Here is a 15178-nt window from a genome sequence, read left to right as displayed (position 1 = left end):
GCGCAAATGCGCCTTCCTGGCTTTGCAAAAGTATATAGCATGGGTAGGTCTGGCCCAAGCAATCACCAGGCCAACAGTGGCTACAAGCTCGACACTGTGACGCCACATGTCGGCTATGGCCAGTCTGCACAGTATTCCCTTTACTACAAAGGAATACCTTGCAGCCAAAAAACTCAGTGCTATCCAGCAGCCAGGGCCTCAGGTATCAACCCAGCTACACTGCCATTGAAGAAAAGCAGTTCTTTGGCCAGAGGGGTGACACTGCCTCTGCAGCTCAAGTTTCTTTCCAGACTGGGGGAGCCAGGAGCCCTGGTCAACGGTTCGCCCCTACAAAGACCCTTAACATCCCTACACAATATGGTGGCACTGCCATACGTCGGCTCGGAGACCCGGTTAAGCCTCTTTCTAATGTCAGCTCATCGAGCCCACCAGAACCGCCGTCCAGCAGAGTGCAGTGTATCAAGAGGGCCACAGCTAAAGAGCAAGTTGGCTTTGCAGTCAAAATATTGGGGCAAATTCTTTTTTTTCTTTTTTTTTTATTCCCCCCTTGTCACCTTAATCCCTTGTGTTGGTTGCCTGACTAATTTCTTACTTTTTAGGTGCAGTGAAGATGCCTTCCAAAGGTTCAGATAAATATATTTTTAAACTAAATGGTATGTGTTTGGTTTCATTTAAAAAAAAGTGTCTCGTGCCAGCTACTGTTTAATTGGTTGCATATTTGACCCAGTCGAGTTGACTGCTGGGGGGGGTCCAAGTGGGTTGTCTTGTGCTCGGGCATGTGGGGTCCTTTGCTGCCTTTTTTTTTTTTTTTTAAATCCAAGCGTAAAACCAATCGACTCTGTGCTTAACTTGGTCCACGGGCTTCCGGTTTCTACTGCAGTGGTCATAACAATTTCCTGTTTGTTGGCGTGTGTGCTATTGGCAATGCAATGGAGCATGTAACTTGATATATGCAGCTTTAAATCCCTTTGCTGGTAGGTGCAGGTGAACGGTCGTCGACAATTCTGTGCATGTTGACATTTATCCATGGCAAATCTTGCAAGGATCGCGAAAAATGTGCCGTTAACGCACGCCAACAAACGGGAAACTGGTTGACCGCTGCAGTAGAAACCGGAAGTCGGTGGACTACAGTTATGCAGAGTCGCTTGGTTCCGTGTTTGACCCAGTCGAGTGACTACTGGGTTTTTTTTAAGTGGGTTGTCTTGTGCTCAGGTCCTTTGCTGCCTATTTAAAATAAAAATCAAGCTTAACTGTAAAACCCATTTACATTGTCGGGTTGAATTTTGAACCAAGTGAAAGGAAACCAGGGTTTAAGCGGGACTTAACCAGTCACTGGCGGCTGCGCGTGCTTATCAACTAGCGGGTAACACTTTAGTATGGGGAACATAAACAATAACTTAATTACTAGTGAATTAGTACCAATGTAACCGGCTAATTTCTTGCCCGGTGCGGGATTTGATACGAGGTGTACTGCGTCACAAGGCGACGTCACTAACCGCTCGGCTACAGGGTCAGACCCATTAGGTAGGGGCTGACGTGTGTTAGTAGTAGTTTACAGTAATGATGTCACTTTAGTATGGGGAACATATGCTAAGTAACAAAAACTTAATTTACAGTAATTTAACACTATGAACACTTGTAGTTTTGTCTTTTGTTATGTAAGAACAGACCATATTCATTAAGTGTTAGTAAGGGAGAATAACTCTTCTTGTGGTACTACCACCTTATAAAGGCCATACTAAGCAAAGCATATTGAGATGGTACTACTAATAAGCAATACTTCTGAGGTTATAGAGGGAAAACTCATAGTTAATGGCTTACTGGTTGCATAATAAGGCCATGCAGAATAAGGCATTGAGTACGTAATAATGACCAATGAAGAGCCAATATCTTGCTAATTTGCATGCTAATAAGCACCTCATTAATGGTGACTAAAGTGTTACCCACTAGCGTTTTAACACTAAGCGTTATCCAGTAGTTCCCGAACTGCAAATATGGAGCCTACCGGACTTGGGCGGTGGACGGCGCCTTTAAGCGTGACGTCACCCGCGGGCCGAGCGTCGCGCTTCCACCTTGACGGTCAGGTGGACGCGCGTTCGGATAGCAACGCCTGGCGTTTCCTTTCAGCCATATTAGCGTTGGGAACAATGAGGCGAGACGCGCGCGCCCTTCCGCGGACCAAACCACGCTGTTCCTGCAGCCGTGTGGCGAACACGCAGCCCGACCGCGTCATGTGAGGAAGGTTAGTGGACCCCCAACACCCCCCCCCCACCCCCAATGGAGGACCGAGCAATGAGCGGGGTCTGCGTGGCATCCGTTCACCTGCTGCATATGAGAGCCAACTCCTGTCTGGCGATTTAGAGAAGGACTCGTCGTGATCGTGGCCTCGTTTGACTGGGGGATCGCTTCGTCTTAGACCGTTTGTAACGTCGGTCGATTTATTGCCGTTATTCCATCTCGAATGCACGTGCGCGCACGGCCGTGTTCGGTGCGCGCGCGCAGTAGAGGACGGCCTGGACGTGGTGGTGACGTCATCGGCGGAACCAGCCGGGCAGCTCCGTGTTATGCTTTCGTTTCGGCTCAGACTAGCGGCGGGGGGGGGGTAACGAAATTATATGCATATGTTTTGACTTCATACCTCCAAGTTCGTAATAGAGCGGTGTTTTGGGGGGGGGGGGGTGACAATTTGTGCCGTTCAATGAAAGTTTGAAAAAGTATCAGTAATGTAGACGGTGTTTCTCAACCCAGTCCTCAAGGACCCCCTATCCTGCAGATTTGCATTGTAACCCTGCATAGGTAGCCCTGCTTGTACTTACTCGACCAGTCATCTCATAGCACTTCATTATGCAAGGTGTGCAAACTCAGACTTTCGTTGCTGATTGGTTGAATAACTACGAACAGGTACCTATTCAGGATTGCAAAGAAAATCTGCAGGATAGGGGGTCCTTGAGGACTGGGTTGAGAAACACTGAGATATGATGTCACTCATGTCACTCAGAGATAGACAAACAGATGGTCAGATAGCTAAACAGATGGGTAGATGGATGGAAAGACTGGAGCTGCTTCACTGAGAGTAAATTGATGGAAAGCGTTTAAAGGTGATTGGACAAACTCGCAGAGGGGTCTGTGAGGATGAGAGGAGATTTTCAGGTTCAGAACTGACAACTCTGCATATGGGGGGGGGGAGAGACTTCATTGCTTATTGCAACAAGGCTGGGGTTCTCCAGCACTGGGGATGTTTAGAGACCTCATCGCCGTAAGGCAAATTTGTGGTATTGGGCTATACAGATAAAATGGACTTGACTCAAACAGTCCATTAAGTTGAGAAACTGCATCATTTTGCTGTAAAACAGCCTTTAAGACCAGCAAATGGAAACGTTTAAGTTATAGCTACCGCAATGTTATGATAACCAAAATCCTGGACGATGTCTCGTCCCGTGTTGTTGCCGAGCTCTAGGGTATTAATTTCATCTCGAGGACAATAGTTTAATTTCAGGTATACTTTCAAATCTTGTCATTTTAGGTTTTCTTTGGCAGATTGACGTATGGTTGCTTTAACTGATTCCATCCACATGTGTACTGTCTCAGATCTTGGATCCAATAAGCTATGCTTACCAGCAGCACTGGGAGCCAGAGACACTGTTCAGGGCCCGGTCTCTCCCAGTACAGCGGCCAGTCCACGTACGAGGAGCGGTGCGTCGACCCGCTGGACGATTGGACGGAAGCAAAGACCGTCCAAACATCCCATCTAAAAGATGTCCGTGCACAGGAGCCCGAGACCCTTGGCTTCATTCCTGGTTCAGCAGACGCTACAGCTGGGGCCCAATCCTGTGCCCCCTGTGGCTCCCATAAAAGATGCAGGGGTTTTGTGTGCAGCGTCCTGACATGTGGTCTATACCGGGTCTGCCTGAACGCCAACCTCCTTCCGTGCCTGGTGCCCATTGAGCGATATCCAGATGAACGGGCCAAGGTCAGCCTGCAAGCCGTGAACGCAGGAGACGCCAAGGAGGAAGAGGAGGAGGACGCAGGCTGGCTGGAGGATCTCCATATCGGCGGGGTCAAAGTAAACAGTCAAAGACTGGACCTGGTTGTGGTGACCGAAGCTCTGCCTCATGGGTCTCTGCCCAGAGGTCAGGAACGGCTAACCACCTATGAGTCCGTGAGTTACGACGACTGGGAAGACGGGGACGGGGACGTGGACTCCCTGATCACCAAGAAACTACTGGACCTCTACTCCGAGTACCAGATCGAGGAGCTGGCCAGGTGCACGTCAGACTCTGTGTTTCTGAAGAAGACCAACGAGATCAACCAGCTGATCAGCTCCCTGGCGGAGGAGCACAAGCTGGGCGAGCAGGAGGCGGAGTGCCGGCTAGTGCGCGGCATCATCCGCATCAGCACGCGGAAGAGCAAGAAGAGGAGGCCGCAGTACGTGAGGGCCCAGACGACGCTGTCGGACAGCGGCAATGAAACCATGAGAGACAGTGATTCTTATTCGTTCAGCAACAACAGTAAGTTCGGCGTCGCATGTCCTTTGAGCTTCTTAACTTCGGTAAACGGTGCCTTTTGGTGTCATCGTCTGGTTATAATGCACACGCCAGCGGTGCTGATATTTTGTCGTTGTTTGAGAATTTGCCTCATGAGAAAATCCTCAAGAGTGGCTTTTCCGTCAGCTGTTGACCTTTTGTTGCCTTATTCCCACAAGATGACTACAAGTCAAATCCAAACATCCAGATATCGGAACAGACGCACTCTGACGTGTACGCCAGGAAGATGAGGACAAACAATGAAGGTAAGATTCGGACTCTCACGGTGAAGGATGTGTTCACCCGCATTCTGCTGTTCGTAATGGGTTTTGGGTTGGAAAAGACGGCGGTGTGATTTCAAGGCGAGTCTGGGGATCGTCCTCTAAAGTGAACGAAGGTTTCACCACCTCTGTCTCTTAGTACTGGAGCTAGATGCCTGGCTTTGTGTTGTATGTGGCATATCGCCTGATTTGCGTTCTCGTATACATTTGTGACTCTTAACGGCACGATTCACTGGTTTGGTGGTCATTGGGGGATATTTTCTGCTCGACTAAGACACGGCTACTGTTAGGATGAAAACTCCCCCCCTCTGGTTGGCAAGGCCGGTGTATCCAACATTACTACACAATGTTCTAGAGTAACTAATTGGAGTTGCTGTGCATCTAGCAGAGGTGGGAGTAAATGCGTTATGAATGTCTGTCTATGGTAACAGGCGGCACGGTGGCGCAGTGGTGGGTGCGGTCGCCTCACAGCAAGAAGGTCCTGGGTTCGAGCCCCGGGGTAGTCCAACCTCGGGGGTCGTCCCGGGTCGTCCTCTGTGTGGAGTTTGCATGTTCTCCCCGTGTCTGTGTGGGTTTCCTCCGGGGGCTCCGGTTTCCTCCCACAGTCCAAAGACATGTAGGTCAGGTGACTCGGCCATACTAAATTGTCCATAGGTATGAATATGTGTGTGTGTGTGTGAGATGGTCTGGCGGCCTGTCCAGGGTGTCTCCCCTGCCTGCCACCCAGTGACTGCTGGGATAGGCTCCAGCATCCCCACGACCCTGAGAGCAGGATAAGCGGTTCAGATAATGGATGGATGGATGGATGGATGGATGGATGGATGGATGGATGGATGGATGGATGGGTGTCTATAGTAAAATAAAGTTGCCGTCATGTTCCTGCAGCCACGCTGTGGTGATGCATACTTTATGACGTGGCACAGACTCCCGCTGGAGGTATGCATGTGAGTATAGACTGAAGGGATGTATGTGGTAAGCAAAAACGTTGCTCTCAGATGATGCTCAGTTGGTGTTAAGTGGTTTAGTAGGGGGCGTCTGGGTGGTGTGGCGGTCTATTCCGTTGCCTACCAATGGTTTGAATCCCTGTGTCGCCTCCGGCTTGGTCGGGCGTCCCTACAGACACAATTGGCCGTGTCTGTGGGTGGGAAGCCGGATGTGGATATGTGTCCTGGTCACTGCACTAGCGCCTCCTCTGGTCGGTCAGAGGGAATAGCGGGATCCTCCCACGCACTACGTCCCCCTGGTGAAACTCCCCACTGTCAGGTGAAAAGAAGCGGCTGGCGACTCCACATGTATCGGAGGAGGCGTGTGGTAGTCTGCAGCCCTCCCCGGATCGGCAGAGGGGGTGGAGCAGAGACCAGGACACCTCAGAAGAGTGGGGTAATTGGCCAAGTACAATTGGGGGGGAGGGGGGATCCAAAAAAAAGAGAGAAAGAAATTTGCTGTATAAATATTGATTGATTGATTGATCAATAGGCTTATCCAAACTGTACTGTTGTGTATGTTTCTAAGCTGTGCATGGTTGCAAGAAGCAAAAACGAACAAAAGTGACTGGTGAGGTCACACTGGGGTAACGCCCAGACCATGGAACCAGCTCGTCTTGTCATGTTGCTTGTCCTCCTAAGTAGCAAAGCTCGCAGTTCCTCGGTTGTGATTACTGACCGTGTGTTTCCTGCTCCTGCAGGTTATACCTCAGCCTCTACAACGCCACACCCGCCCACTCGGACGGAGGCCGATTCCTCGGGTGTGCCGCTGCTTTGCTCCTCCGTGAGAGCCTGATCACCCCCTCGGGTCCGGGGATCCACGCCGGAGCGTCCGTTCCTGCAGGAGGGTCTACGTGGGGAGGTGACAGGGACTACGGACCGCGCCGGGGGATCCCGGCTAATTTAGACTCCAATAAGCCGAGGAGGGCTCTGCTGGTCCAAAAAACAATAAAGTGAAGAGTCAAATCTGCATTTGGAGGACTTGAGCGTTCTCAGGGCTGTATGTGTTTCCCTCATCGTTGCTGGGGGTTTTGAAGGATTTCCTGGCTCAGAGCTGACCTGACATGCGGATCCAGCTTCCCCGTGAGCACACACGGCGGTGCGCCACCACCCGCCGTCCCTTTGTCCTCGAAGGAGAACTGACGTCCGTTTGAGAAACCGGACTCGGATTTATGTTTTTTCTTTTTGGTTAGACCCTCGTGCTGTGTTTTGTAAAGGACATCCAGGTTTGGCTTTGGACCGTGTTTAAAAATCCTCTTGAGGCATCCGGGTGGCGTGGCGGTCTAGTCCGTTGCCTGCCAACACAGAGGTCACCAGTTCGAGACCCTGTGTTACCTCCGGCTTGGTTGGGCATCCCTACAGACACAATTGGCCGTCTCTGCAGGTGGGAGGCCGGATGTGGGTATGTGTCCTGGTCGCTGCGCTAGCGCCTCCTCTGGTCAGTCAGGGCACCTGTTCGAGGGGGAACTGGGGGGTAATAGCGTGATCCTCCCACATGCTACGTCCCCCCTGGTGAAACTCCTCACTGTCAGGAGAAAAGAAGCGGCTGGCGACTCCACATGTATGGGAGGAGGCATGTGGTAGTCTGCAGCCCTCCCCGGATCGGCAGAGGGGGTGGAGCAGCGACCGGGACACCTCAGAAGAGTGGGGTAATTGGCCAAATACAACTGGGGAGATAAGGGGGGGGGATCCTCTTAAGCGCATCTCACGGAAATATTTCCTTTCTCTAACCTGGCTGGGGTATTTGAGCAGTTGTTTTGAGATCATTTAAATCTGGATCATGATGCCTCTTCAGATTGTTGTCAGTGGTGAACTTAACGGCATGGCGTCATACCGTGTCGTGTGTCAAATCCCAGATGGCATCCGGATGTGGGCCACTTCAGGCAATGATGCGGCACTGGTGGCCTTCTGGCCCTGACACAACGGGTGTGAGCCTGAAGTGGCCCACATGTATAATAGCAACTGTGGCCCAAATATGCCAAATCAAATGTGGGCCTTTTTTGGCAAAGATGTGGTGCTCTGGGCAACATGTGATCTGGATGTGACCTTGAAGTGGCCCGTGTGGTAAATGGTGAATATGGCCCAAATATCACAAAACAAATATGGGCCACCTTTGGCAAATATGTGGCATTGCTATGGCTTGGTTCTGGCCCAGATCTGGCAAACAGGAGCAGACCACCCAAGTGCCATCATTCCACGTGGTATGTGGACCGGATGAAAGTGTCGGGTGTGGGACGGGTCCGGGCCACAGCAATGTTGCTATCTGGGATGTTTCTTCGTATAAAATCGTTTCTTTGTTGCTCAGGTAAATAGGCCCGTCCTGTTCAGTGTCCTCTTGTGGCCTTAAAAAGACCCATCCTCGTCTTTTGACGGGCGAGCGTGTGTCGGCTTGGTGTGTCTGCATGGAGTCTGTCTGTTGTAAGCGTGTTTGTGCAGGATTACCGTGCTCGGGTGGCTGGAATTGCCCCAAGGGACCACATCATAAGCCGTCTTTCCACCAACATGCTGGTTCTGTCGAGCTCCTGGTCTCCCACGGGACCACGCCAGCTGAATCTGTGGGATCCTCTCTGTCCTGTATGTTGGACATCTCTGTGGTTGGTTTTCATTATGGACCCCATTCCAGCCCCTGCAGTTAGGAGGTTGCTAAAGCGTATCATTTTTAGTCCAGTGGGACGGTTTCAAGGACGTTAATCTTAGACTCTGGTCGGCGTGAAGCCTCTTCTTGAGTTTCATGTTCCACTCGCCATGATTTGATAAGAAGTAGCTCAGAACGCAGAACACGGCAGGGTTCCCGTGCATCCTGGAAAACCTGGAAATTTATACAGTAGTTTGCCTCTCATGAAAACCACCTGGAAATGACAAAATCAATGAAATGTCCAGGATATATTATTTGAGACAATTCTAAAATTAGACTAGACCTGCAAGCAGGTATTAACGGGGCCCAAGCCCCCCCCCCCATGTAAGTGGGATCTGGCTGTCTGTAGGAGCCACGCTCGTTGAACTGTTTGATTGTTAGATGGATGCAAAGTCTCAGTCTTAAAGAGCGACGGTGGTCATAAAGCTGTCCGTCCAGATGGTGTATGAGTATGGTTGTGAATATAGCGTACAACTGTTGATAACACTGGTCAACACAACTTTTTCTTGCATGTGGGTTTTTCAACGGATTCTAGCTAACTTTCGGGTGCTGAATCCAAATCTGGCATCGGTTTTTGCCTATCACATCAGGTTTTTGAACTAGGAAAAATCATTATTTTTGAGAAAACAGCAATTTTACACTCAAAGTTAAAAAAACACTGTTGCATTAGTACAGTGTTTCTCAACCCAGTCCTCAAGGACCCCCTATCCTGCATATTTTCTTTGCAACCCTGAATAGGTACCTGTTTGTAGTTATTCAACCAATCAGCAATGAATTTTGTCAGATGTTGCACACCTTGCATAATTAAGTGCTGTGAGATGATTGGTTGAGTAAGTACAAGCGGGGCTCCCTATGCAGGGTTACAATGAAAATCTGCAGGATAGGGGGTCCTTGAGGACTGGGTTGAGAAACACTGCATTAGAAGATCGATAGATGCAAAAATGATTACAGTGAATAAATAAACACTCGGCCTAGCATGAAATTACTTAGGAAATGAATAGGGGTCATTTTTTATCCCCACCAAGATTGCCAGACTAGATGGTCAACTTTTGTAAAATCCTGAATAAGGAGCGTGCAGATAGCACAAAAACTTGATGTGCCAGAGCAAATCTGAGCTCAGATTTGGATTCAGCAGCCCAAAATTAGCCCAAAAACAGTTCCCATGCAAGAAAAAAAAACTATATTTTTGTAGACCAGTGTAATATATGAAGTAAACAAATGATTATTGATGAAACTGGAACAGGTTATTAACATCGTGTGGGTTGGGGCTCAAAGAAAAACAAAATATTTGTCTAAAAGAATATAATGACATTTACAGATCACGTGGGGGGGGAATGAGTAGTAGTAGGCTATATATACTTTTCAACAATATTGAGAGTTAAGTACTGAGTAATAAAAGTGGAAGAGCTTGTAGTATGGCAAGTGTGGGGCTGACAGGAGCGAAGAGGTTGTTGTCTTCCACTAACTTCAGAGGGTTTCTTGGCAGTCTTGCAGTGAGTTATTCAGTAAAGTGGGAGAAATGCAGCCTGCTGGAAACCTTGTTCTGAGCTTCAGTGAACTTATTTGTATTTTAATTGAAACTTTTGAAGTGGGAGTATGGGTATATAATGAAGCATGAGTATGTTGCATCTGAGTTCAGCATCTATGCAGTGAATGCATGAAGGCGTCATCAGGAAACTGAGATTAATTCTTAATAGACGCAGCTAATGGCGGTGTCTGAGCCAAAGATGTGAAAGCAAAGCGTATCTTACAGTTTTTCATGTGTAATTCTGTGAGTTGTTTGCTGATTCTGAAAGAAATGTGTAGTTGTACTCCTGTAGTGCGTTGTGTAGCCGTGTCAAAGGGCAGTAGAGTGGACTTGGGGTGATAATGGTTTGCATTATACATTGTCCTTTACTGAAGGGTGCTCACAAGAGTACATAGCTGCTAGCTGCAAAGCTTCAGTTTGATCACACTGACAGGCTACAATTAGTTTGGATATATAATTTTAGCGCATTTCATGATTTTGCAGCATAGCGCCACCTAGTGGCCAATTAACACTAAACAATGCACAGAACCTCAGGGCGTCATGACTTATTGGTGGACCAAGTTTCGTGTTAATCGGAGTTGCTGTGAACAAGATCCGCCACCTTGAACCAATAGCATAGCTGCTGCTAAAGAGCTGCATGTTGTCCCTTATCATTTAAACGCTTATAACACAAAAACCGTTGGTGATAAAAATCTGAAAAAATTCACACATCATTCTGGTAGTGTCATGTGTCGTGTCAAATATTTTGGAATAGTTTGATCAAATATTTTTGAAAATAAAAAATATTACGTATATCGTACACTGTGCAGGCATATATTGTACATTGCTGTGGATGCATTTTTTGACCGATTAGAATGACCTTTGATCCCCTTGATATGTTCATTCTCTAGAATGGCTGTGGCCATTTTGGTAGCAATTGAATGAACCTGTGCAGAAATATTTATGTTTTATGGTTTTTCATATTTTGAAAAATATAGAGTGACTGACTTCTGAATTGACCATATGTTGCAGGTAGCAAAGTGTTGGCATCACTTACTGGATCTGCTCACAAACTCTCAGCTCTGTAGGAGGTGCAGGGGATTTTTGGGGAATTTTTGAAATTTCGCAGGTGAAATTTACATTTTTGTCGTAAGCCACGCCCACTTTTTTCAATCAGGACCAAATTGCGTGTTTCAACTCCAGTATGATCCTAGATTGTGCACTCCAAATTTCATCCAAATCCATGGTGCCAATTACGAGATATAAACTTCTCCCATTTATAGCGCCCCCTACTGGACACATGAAACGCACTTAATGGGTTAGGATCTTTTGACAATACGTGACATACGTCTAAAATTTCAAGTTGATATGTCAATGCATTGATGAGTTATGGCACCGTCATGGAAAATCACCGTTTTTCAGTCAAGGTTCATTGATCTGTCAAATCGAAACCGAACAACGGATCAAAATTCTTTCGATAACTTGTTGCCCTGAGTGACTGTAGATGATGTGTGCCACGTTTCGTGTAAATCGAACGCACGGCCTAGGAGGAGTTAGAACGAGTAGTTTTGGCTATTTTCGCAAATTTGCGAAATAAAATTACAGGCAGAAATGGGCGTGGCCTATACCACGTGATTCAGCTGGGCTCAGTGAATCTGTGCATGTAACGTCTTTGAGTGTCCGATGTACGGTTTGGGAGTTACTCGCCAAAACGCGTTGACCTTAAAAATAGCGCCACCAACTGGTTGACGTGTGTCATTTTTTGTATCTGGGGTAAGTGCGAAGTTCTGTACCAGCCCTCCAAAGGGTTTTGTAGAACCTGTTACGGTGTAGGCTGCAGTACCACTTTTACCAACGGAAAAATAAATCAAAATGAAAATCTGTAGGGTCCCAGGACCCCTAATTATAAAAATGTATTTTCACCTGCTGAGATTGGGTCATAACGGCACGGTGGCGCAGCGGTTAGCGCGGTCGCCTCCCAGCAAGAAGGTCCTGGGTTCGAGCCCCGGGGTAGTCCAACCTTGGGGGTCGTCCCAGGTCGTCCTCTGTGTGGAGTTTGCATGTTCTCCCCGTGTCTGTGTGGGTTTCCTCCGGGGGCTCCGGTTTCCTCCCACAGTCCAAAGACATGGAGGTCAGGTGGATCGGACGTACTAAAATTGTGTGTGTGTGTGTGTGTGTGTGTGTGTGTGTGTGTGTGTGTGTGTGTGTGTGTGTGTGTGTGTGTGTGTGTGTGTGTGATGGCCTGCGGACCTGCCCAGGGTGTCTCCCCGCCTGCCGCCCAATGACTGCTGGGATAGGCTCAGCATCCCCGCCACCCTGAGAGCAGGATACATGGTTTGGATGATGGATGGATGGAGATTGGGTCATAATTTCAACCATATTTTAGCCACTGAGGTGTCCCATCAGTACGTGGTGTCTGGGTGGTCTGTTCAGTGAGCAGCAGAAAGTTGCACAGTCCATCTGAAGACTGTTGAGACCTCCGCCGATAGCTGATGCTGAATAATATGACCTAACTGTAGTATCAGTTTCATGACGATATCAAACGGCTGTCACGCATATCCAAGAAAAACCATGGACAATTATTTCCTAATAAGTGCGGGAACCCTGTCTGGTCTAACAATCACCTGTTTGTGTTTAGATGGTGTGTGTCCAAGGTGCATGAAGTGACACCACACTGCAGTTTCCCTGCTCCTCCTTGTTGCTATGGAAAAGTGCAACGACAACCATTCTTATCAAGGGTACTTCTCTTTTCGCTGACCCAGGTTTATGGAGCTTTAGGCAGCGTGTCATTTTTCATTCCTGTACTGTGCAAACGCATTTAGTTTTCTTTTTTAAAAAAAAATCAAAATTATGATTGTGCCTTATTGTATTTTCCATTGTGAGCAAAGTTATGATCGAGCACACCTGGGTGGTGTCCATGCGTTCGTCAGCCAAACATTAAGTGTCTTATACTGCCCCCTACAGGTTCATATCGATTGCAATACAATTTGATACAAGGTAATACCATTGCTTGCCACAAGGTGGAGACAAAGTATTGCAACTCCCTTGCGCTCAGAGAACCAGTCCTCTCATCGTAACGTCCATACTTGACAAATAAGCCTTCACATTTTCCCACGTCTTTTGATCATTGCACATTTTTCCCGAGTTGGAAATAATCCCTCAGAATGAAATAAAAGTGTCAATCAGAAAACAATGTTGGATAGATTTATTCAGAACATATTTTCCAGGGTATAAAACACCACAATACTAACCACACACACACACACAGTCATTCACAAAAGTCTCGCAGGAGCTTTCATCTGTAATCCTGCTGGATGAATAACATCTCGCTTAATAGAGCCAAAAGACTTGCGTTGCCAACAACGGGCCTGAAAAACAGCTCCAGGACTAGGTTTTGGCTGACAGTCTGAATGGAAGAGGCTGCTGAGAGGATGCAGCCCAACCGGCCGGTGTCCTTTGGGTGCAGAAGCTGGATGACCTCTTGGAGAGCTCTCTGAGCCTCCCGGTGAAGGCCTTCGACGAAGAACGAGGCTGTCAAACCTTCAACATCTGTACAGAGGAGGACAACTCTGTGTTAACACTTGCATAAATTAGCAAGGTCCTGTTCAATGATGTAACGCTAGCGGTTCATACTCCAAAAAGCTAACAATTTTGTGTTAACCAACACGGCTGTTGTGATAGTTCTACAAGGGTTATCATTTTCATGCCATGTGATGTACCTGGGTTAAACAGCATGACACCCCTCAGGTAGGCGTACTCCTTTGGGCTGAGATCCAGATTCCACAGCCGGCGCAAGCGAGTTTGGAGTTTGTGGACCGTGTTGTGAGTCGGCGGCAAGCCGGTCCCATCGGCCTCCTTGTCAGACTGTCTCTGCCCGAGCAAAATTTGCCGCAGCATGCTCGAATGTGGCACGTCCGCCACCTCAAAGACAACCCGTTCTTGGGCGAGCCCTAGCAGAAAGAGGGGCGCCCAGCTGTCCCCAAGCAACAGAAACTGATCTCTAGCTGGAAGCTGAGTGAAAGATGGCAGGCCCCTCATGAAGAGCACAGTCTTGACCAGGACGCTGGAAGCCACCGGACAGGTCGCATCAGGGTTCTTCAGGCAAACGGTCCGGCCCTGTTCACACACACAACTGTGCCCCGTGATGGTGTGGTTCAGCTTGTTGTGGAGGTGGCTAGTGTCCCTCCAGCTCAAGATGTTGCAGAGGATCGTGTGAGGATGTTGCCGCCGGTGACCTGGGCAAGCGCAGCTGCTCATCTTCTCCTGTGAAGGGAACATAGTGCAAAATATTTTGTTCCACAAAGAAAAACCAGCGGCGAGCCTTGTTTCAGGTCTGAAGGCCACGATCCAAACTGCCGCTCGCTGTCTTCGTGCGACGCAGCTGGCAGGGTGGCAGTGCCTCCTATTTATACAGGCTATCACCTGAACATGACGAGCCAGCCTTGACCCTCCCTCCCTCAACCTCCTGCAGTCATGAAAACACTGACCTCATGCAGACGGAGGTGGGTTACGTCCACGTGGAGGCGATAAGACAAACCGACCCCGGCTAATGCTGCAGGAGAAGGGAAGCACAGGAGCTGGCGGGGTGAATGACATTTATCACATTTACCTCAGTCATTAACTCCGCCTGTACCAGTCTACCAAGGACTGACGGGGTCAACGCACAGCCTGCCGCTCGAGCCGTCCTCTCAGCTGCACCCAACGTGCCACTTTGGAGGCATTGTCCCAGTCTATTGTCACGAGGTAAAAGAATTATAAATCTTGCACAGGTTTAAAAAACAATTTAATTTGATCTTCATTTCATTTAGTGCTAAGCAGAAGAAGATGCTATAATAATAATAATAATAATAAAAAAAAGCCTGGAGGAAGAATGTAACCCTGAATATGAAGTGATAAGCCGGCGCAGCAGTCTAATAAATGCAGTAACCACTTTCAGCTCCGTAGATATGTTATGTGGGTCATGTGAGAGCAGCGCCCTCTCAGTCACTGCTACCTCATATACAGATATACCCCCCCCCCCCACTCATATCTGTCACAACTGATAGTCTGGATAGGTGCTCACTTATTACGTGTGGAATAGTCTGGTATGTCGATATAGCAGTATTGCACACAAATACTGATTTTTGTTGAAAAAATTAATATATTTATTCATATAGCACTTTTCTAAAACAATAAATAATATATAGAATTATTTATATAAAATCCATCCATCATCTTAACCAGTTATCCCGCTCTCAGGGTGGCGGGGA

At 48.0% G+C, this 15178-nt stretch overlaps 2 protein-coding genes across 2 annotated transcripts; one reads left to right on the top strand and one right to left on the bottom strand.

Annotated features, from left to right (window-relative positions):
- The first annotated feature begins 3607 nt into the window (after positions 1-3607).
- Positions 3608-6583, top strand: kdf1b (keratinocyte differentiation factor 1b). Its single transcript, XM_056297957.1, has 3 exons — positions 3608-4508; positions 4703-4789; positions 6489-6583. Exons 1-3 carry the CDS (start codon positions 3608-3610, stop codon positions 6581-6583), a joined length of 1083 nt encoding a protein of 360 aa, XP_056153932.1.
- A 6641-nt stretch (positions 6584-13224) lies between these two features.
- Positions 13225-14207, bottom strand: LOC130128321 (nuclear receptor subfamily 0 group B member 2-like). The gene is made up of 2 exons (XM_056297956.1): positions 13649-14207; positions 13225-13478 (listed from the first exon to the last, which is right to left on the bottom strand). Exons 1-2 carry the CDS (start codon positions 14205-14207, stop codon positions 13225-13227), a joined length of 813 nt encoding a protein of 270 aa, XP_056153931.1.
- Positions 14208-15178: the final 971 nt, after the last annotated feature.

This window comes from Lampris incognitus, chromosome 18 (assembly GCF_029633865.1).
Source record: "Lampris incognitus isolate fLamInc1 chromosome 18, fLamInc1.hap2, whole genome shotgun sequence".
NCBI classification, from domain to species: domain Eukaryota; kingdom Metazoa; phylum Chordata; class Actinopteri; order Lampriformes; family Lampridae; genus Lampris; species Lampris incognitus.
This window is presented reverse-complemented; position numbering and strand designations above follow the sequence as displayed.

Bases quoted from the DNA above. Each gene is read 5' to 3' on its own strand.
- kdf1b (XM_056297957.1), top strand. From the start codon at position 3,608: ATGCTTACCAGCAGCACTGGGAGCCAGAGACACTGTTCAGGGCCCGGT. The intron at 4,509-4,702 runs GTAAGTTCGGCG...TATTCCCACAAG, and splicing joins TTATTCGTTCAGCAACAACA to ATGACTACAAGTCAAATCCA. The intron at 4,790-6,488 runs GTAAGATTCGGA...CTGCTCCTGCAG, and splicing joins GATGAGGACAAACAATGAAG to GTTATACCTCAGCCTCTACA.
- LOC130128321 (XM_056297956.1), bottom strand. From the start codon at position 14,207: ATGTTCCCTTCACAGGAGAAGATGAGCAGCTGCGCTTGCCCAGGTCAC. The intron at 13,479-13,648 runs GTACATCACATG...TCCTCTGTACAG, and splicing joins TGTCATGCTGTTTAACCCAG to ATGTTGAAGGTTTGACAGCC.